Source organism: Schistocerca nitens, chromosome 5 (genome assembly GCF_023898315.1).
Source record: "Schistocerca nitens isolate TAMUIC-IGC-003100 chromosome 5, iqSchNite1.1, whole genome shotgun sequence".
In the NCBI taxonomy this organism is placed as follows: domain Eukaryota; kingdom Metazoa; phylum Arthropoda; class Insecta; order Orthoptera; family Acrididae; genus Schistocerca; species Schistocerca nitens.
In genome coordinates, this window is record NC_064618.1 from 627,080,698 (window position 1) to 627,087,564 (window position 6,867).

The window sequence follows — 6,867 nt, forward strand, 5'->3', positions numbered from 1 at the left end:
GTTTCATTTCTGCTTCTTTTCCCAAGGCATTTTAACTTATTGACCAAATATGAAATAAATGTTCTTTTGCTTTTTTCTCATTCATTCGTTTTTGTTTTTTTTTTGTTTTTTTTTTTCCAGGGATACTACTATTTTGCCATTCTTGAGGACCTGATTTTGAGATTTTCGTGGTTGATATCATTTGTTTTAGCTGAACTCCTGGGTTTCAATTCAGAATTTGTGCAGTCATTCTTATTACCTCTTGAAGTCTTCAGGTTTGTATAAATTTTTGTCCATATTAAATTGCATTACTAACTGGATTTACCCTTGCTTTTTAGATGTTTTCAGAGTTATGCTTTCTGCTGGAATTACCTTATCCTGCTGTCATAAATTTATGATAAGCAAGACTTTGGATTTCATGTTAGTTCACTGAGTCTCATTGCATCACTTACATTCTGCAACATACCTTACTGAAGACCATAGAGAAATCAAATAAAAACCAGCATAAATTATCAAATGAATCAAGAACATTAAAAAATGTCATTTTACATTGTCTATTTGGAAAATGTGCCTGGAATCAGTCAGTTCCTTCATCAGTTCATTCTATGTAGCAGATTCTGATTTTTGACAGCCCACGCTCTTGCTGTGACACTGCCAGTTAGGTGGTAAAAGATATCCAGTGGAGTTAGGTGTCATTATTGACAGAACTGCAATATGAGAAATTATGGACTGATGTGAACCTGGTAGTCTACGAATAATTAGTATCATTCTGATCAGGCTGCTAAATATGACACTACACAATTTGTTATGGAAATAATTCCCTTGCAGAACCTGGACCATGAACAAATGTTTTACAATAGTAAGCAGACAGAATATCCTTGTAATCTTCAGACATCAAACAAACAAGAATTCCAAGCCTTCTGCTTGACTTTCCTCTTTAAAGAAAGAAACAAAAGAAAAAGTAACTGCTTTGGTCTGACACCAGCCCTTCTTTAGAAAACTAACAATTCACGATCATAAACACATTAATGGTACTAGTACTTATGAAAATTACATATCCAGAAAAACTTAAGAATAATGGTAAGTTTTCCTATAATGAGGAAAACATTTGACAGTTTATTTTGCTAAGTAACTTGTTCTTTATGCAAATAGCTTCAGAAATGTGTAAATCTCTACTACATTAAATAATGATTCCCATTACTGACATTTAGATATTTTCCAACCTTAAAATCACATTTTTTCAAGCAACAAGTTACTTCGAACATTACTAACAGTAATGTCATATGAAAAATAACTTCGTTAAATAATTGAGTTATTATTCTTTTAAATTTGACAATTCTGTTTTAACTGAATACAGAGTCACAAACAAGTTATTTTAAATTACTAAAATTTGTAATTAGTTAATGATACACTGTACTTAGCATCAGTATGCAGATAACCTTCAGTTGTTGCAGATAATATTAAATAGTGAATAATAAATGTGAAATGTAGTCATATACACAATAGTTGATACAGTGCATCACATACTTGTATATATAATCAAATGATGTTACATTATACTACACAATGTGAACCACTGTGAAATGCATGTCAGTGGGTACTTTCCACTGTACAATGTTAGGTGCTCTTCCTGTTCCATTTGTGCACTGAGTGTGGAAAGAATAAATTCTTAAAGACCTGTAATCTAATATTGTTATTGTAGGCCCAATAGCAGTAACACATATGGGATTGTAGTATACTCCTAGATTCCTCATTTAATACTGTTTCTCTTATGGGATGGCTGGCCTCTTATCTGCACAGATTTATCAGGTCAAATTTCTGAATATTCTCCCTAGAATCAAACAAACTCACAACAATTCATCCTGCCTTTCATTTTCTATGTTCACTATACACTGTTAGCTCTTTCCTAGGTAATCTATGTTTTTTTTTTTTTTTATTGAACACTGCAAGGGATAACATAATCACTATGCAAGGTTCTTTTTTATCCTCAAGTCAATGAGGTAATCCAACACACCACAAGTCAGACCTGATGTTTACAACGGTGGTGTACAGTCATTTAGTTAAAGTAGAGTGTGAGTGTTCATGAAATAACCCCTTCCAGTATTTTGTGTTGTTTTGTTGCAACTGTGGATGCTATCTGTATATTCCATGATAGTTGATATTCCTGTGGCTACAAGATTCATCTTCTACTTTCAACAGGTACATTAGACAGACATCTCAATTTCAAAGGGTTATGCAAACAGAAAACTTTGATTCCTGTTTACTTGTTCTAAAAAATAAATTTAATTTGAATATTGTAACTTTAGCATTTTTGTTGGTATGAGAGTAAAATGGAATAGTCGAAATCACAGTTTAATTTTCTTTCTACTGGTGGAGACCAGTTTCTGTTGTAAGCAACATCATCAGACCAAAATTAATTTACCAAAACCACATGAAGAGCCAGTGCTTGAAGTTACTATGTACTATTGTAAGGATACCTGTTTACTACCTTTCAACGGTACATAGCAATATCATCTCCTCATGTGCTCTAGATACACTTATTTTGATCTAATGGTGGTTATTACAATCAAAATTGGATTTAAGTATTTTATACTGCTGGAATAAAAATAATTGGTGCTTAACAGGACATTCTAGAGTGGGAGAAATCCCTCCACCAATCTAATAAGCATTCTGGCATATTTTCTGCTCGTTGTTCCATAAAAACACGGGAGAACTGCCGGATATCAGTAACTTCCTGCCACGATATTTCAGCGCAGAGTCTTCTGGCCATCTTCTCTGCGCCAAAATATCGTGGCAGGAAGTTACTGATATCCGGCAGTTCTCCCGTGTTTTTATGGAACAATCAGTACACCGGGAAAGCTTTAAACATCATATTTTCTGCTGTTTAATCACTTATGTTCTTTAACATAAATATCATTAATGATAAATCAGTGCCAGGAAAGACATTATCATTTTCTGCAACAGGGTTGAAGAAATTTTTGTTTGAAATTATAGTGAAGAGCAGACTGTTCAGCATTTTACAGATTGTTTTTAATGCCCTAGGGCTGTAGCAAAACGGTAATGGGGGCAGGTGGTGCAGGAGTCCAGACCCCACCCATCACTTAAATGAAATTGTACATGACCTTATATCCACGTTGTGAAATTGAAAGATATTTTGATTTTCAATCAAATGACGAAAAAGGGATGTGCACTATGGATAGTCAGCAAGGCAAGAGATAGATGTAAACTATCTATACGTCCATAACACTATTGGCTATCCCCCATTTCTATTTTAGCAAAAGACCAAATTGTTTGCCATTTTGAGCTTAGTTGTTGCTTTGTTAATCACTTCAGTTCATACTAACAGTTTAATGCAATGTAAGTGCTACCATTTATTATTTTTGTGATGTGTGCTGTTGTGATAGCTTCTCATTGCGGATAAGTTTGCAACAAGACAGAACAGGAAAATCAATTTTGATTCATCCACTAGTACTACGTAAGTTAAAGATATGTACCCCTACTAATATAATAGCCAAATTACCTATTACCTAATGTTAGCACTGGATTCATTATCTGGAGGCTGGTAGAACTTTGGAGTGGCAATATTTCAGTATTTACCAAGGCAGTGGAGCAGTAAATATCATTAAAAACAACAATAAATTTGAATCAGTGCATAAAAATACACTTGGATTTGTCTGTATCATCCAAAAATTTGCTCAACTTTCTATCATTAGTAGCCCAAATGGCAACGTATTGCTCAACCTGGTCACCCAGGTGGTACTCAGTTATGAAAACCAGTTTTGTTACTCAGCATTGGGGATGGGTTAATGGAGAACCAAAGGGGTATGGGATGACCACACATTCTGTAGTTAGTTGATTTCTAACAGATTTTTTTAACGGGCTGCTTGAATTCGTCCAAGGCAATTGTGCCCTGCATCCCTCCCTCCACCTTTCATCCAAAATGTATTTACACTCCTGTAATAATACAATAACTGAAGCCAGCAATTCCATGCCAAATAAAATCTTAAAATATGCATGCATTCACACACTGTCAGATAACTAAACATACACAATTAAAGGAAAAACATGTAAGGTCAGAATGTAGTCTTTTGTTGTTACACATTTTATTTTAGTTTAAAACAATGTGTAACAACCAGTTTATCCAAATTCTCCACCAACTTGGGGTAGTCTGCATGTTGAGCCACTGAGCTAGCGATCCTTGGATTTGGGAGGAGAGATGGTTTCAATTCATCTACCAGCAACATTGAAAATGATTTTCTGTGGTTTCCCATTTTCCATGTAGGCAAATACCAGGGTTGGTCCCTTACTATAGGATACAGCCATTTCCTTCCGAATACCTTTCTTTCCTGGAAGACTCCAATTCCCTTCAAGCTGGAGCCCCTCTACTTAAATGAAAAGAGCTGTATTGAAGGCAAGCTGAGCACCTCTTTGGAAACTGCTGGAACTAAAAGCCATAAATAATAATCCAAATTCTCCTCATTTAGGCTCATGAATTTGTCTGTTGAGAAATGCAGAAAATGAACTTTCTTACGTCACAAAAAGGGAAATACGTGTACTTAAATGAGGAAATTTGTGAAAGTGTAAGGTTGAATAATTCCTGATCCTTTGCATTTTCAACACCAAAAATTGTCCAAGCTTCTCTGTCAAACAGATATTTCTTTATTCCAAAAGCCCTGCTTGTAATAATCATGATGTCCCAAAAAATTAGCACTCGTCCTTTCCTGATCACTCCCTCAGCTTAAATACAGTCTCAAAGAAGAAGAGTGTAAAATGACCTTGGAAGAGAAGGGAGATTGGAGCATGACTGCTTTTTGGCAAAATACAGCACTCCTAAGTGTGGAGATTGTATCTCTGCTTGGTAAAAACTCCAAGATCACCACTGAATAAAATGATTTATCATCCTTTATGGAAATCTTAGAAATGAATGAAAAACATGAGTATTTTTACAGTCCTCTTTAACAAATTAGACCCCTCCCCCTTTTGACAAAATCCTGGATACATCCTTGAGTGTCCATTCAATCATACATTCATACATACAGTTTCATATGTGTACAGAGGATGATATGGATGAACAACAAATACATCAGATGTTGCTGAAATTTGTTTTAATGTTATATAACTTACCCTTACCCCTATTCTTACTGTCTTCGTACTTTGTTTTGCAGTTTATGTCCTTTTTTTATTGTCTTGCATATATTTGCATTCAGACATATTTGACACAAGTAAATAATAATGATTTACATTCATTACTTACATTTTACAGACGCTTCGTGTGGAACTTCTTCCGTTTAGAAAATGAACATCTTAACAACTGTGGCAAATTTCGTGCAGTAAGAGATATATCAATAGCACCAATAGATTCATCTGACCAGGTGCAGATTATCAGAATGATGGATGAGGATGATGGTGTTGTGAATAGAAAGAAAAGAAAAACTGCGAAGAAGGTCAAAGAAGAAAAAATTACTTTAATCAGTGAAGATTCAGATACCAATCTTGAGGCCAAAGACAACTGATGCTGATCTTTACTGGAGTGTGTAACTCTAAAAGCTCCACATATTCCACAAAATGGCTGTGTTATGTTAGTGTCTTTACTTAATTTTTCACCTACAGGAAACTACAAAAATCTTGTAAGAATCATCAAATTTCATTTCATTTCTCACTTGTCTTGCGACATTTCATTTATACTATTGCTGTGTGTGAAACAGTACTATCTCAATCTAAATATTTAGAAGTATTTATTGTGATAAACAACACAAATTTCATAAGAATCAACAAATTTCATTTCATTTCTTGCCTGTAGATTTGACATTTTATCAAGAGTATTTCTGTGTGTAGAAGCACACTACTTTTATGTAAATATTTAAAAGTATTTATTGAAAGTATAGTAATTATTTTAATATTTATTTTTAATGTATATGTATAAATATTAAGAATAAACTTTTTTCTTCATTAGCTACCATCCAAAAACTATTTTTTGAACTGATAATATTAAAGTTGGAGCAGAAATGTCAAACACTTTTCCTGTAAGCAGAAATTCAGTTGTAAAGTTATGAAAAGTAGTAGACTGCCCTTTGTTCAAATTATAAAGTTAGAAATAATACTAAATCTACACTGAAAATATTACATTCTGATAAAATGAAGCATCTTCTTTTTCTTTCATTCTCAAAATTGAATTACTTTGTTTACCATCAAAAAAGTTAGACTCCAGCAATATTAAACAGAATCGTGTGTCTTCTAGCAAACAATTAACTCAAAAAGTCTTTGATAGCAAACAAAGCTGCAGCCTATTGCCAAAATTAATTTTGTTTTTTAATCAAGAAGTCTTATGTTTATAGTCATATTCAAAGAACTCATTCGCATCACCACCATCGAGAGTAGTTTTGATGTTGTGAGAACTTGGTGATAATAAACTCATCTCATTTGCCATTCCATTTTGGTGTGAAACTTGGGGAAGTATCAACATCTCCAACTCATCTCACTTCCAGCACCAAGTGAGGTACTGCTTTGACTGATAATAAGCTTCCATTCACTCCTGATGTGATTCAAATCCCTGATTTTGTTTTTATCATGTTTTCATAAATCACTTCCAAGCAATGACTGAATAGGAGCTTAGAGAACTTGGTTGTTGGCTAATGCAATAACTGTTGAACAGTAGTTCATACAGCCCTTGAACACATTTCACCTCATGATTGTTGCAGCGATTCAGTATGAACACTACTAATAATTATGGATACAGCGTGACTTTGTCTGAAACCTCTACATTTTCAATTTCGTACATATCTCATCTGCCTAACCCTCAGGTATATGGGGAGTGGTCACCTCTACTCCTTCTATTATCACTAAAAAGTCTTTTGTCTTAAAGCTATCAGCCAGCTGAATTGGAGAAAC

General features: G+C 34.1%; 1 protein-coding gene across 3 annotated transcripts in view; it reads left to right on the forward strand.

Annotated features, from left to right (window-relative positions):
- The window catches only part of LOC126260845 (xenotropic and polytropic retrovirus receptor 1), a 308,009-nt gene extending 302,198 nt beyond the window's left edge, over positions 1 to 5,811 (forward strand). For 2 of the 3 annotated variants that reach the window (XM_049958248.1, XM_049958246.1), the window contains exons 10-11: positions 121 to 254; positions 5,243 to 5,811. In XM_049958248.1, the coding sequence (XP_049814205.1) occupies positions 121 to 254; positions 5,243 to 5,492 (384 nt within the window). In that variant the 3' untranslated portion in view covers positions 5,493 to 5,811. The remainder of the gene's footprint in view (positions 1 to 120; positions 255 to 5,242) is intronic. The other variant, XM_049958249.1, reaches the window with a different exon arrangement.
- The last annotated feature ends 1,056 nt before the right edge of the window (positions 5,812 to 6,867 follow it).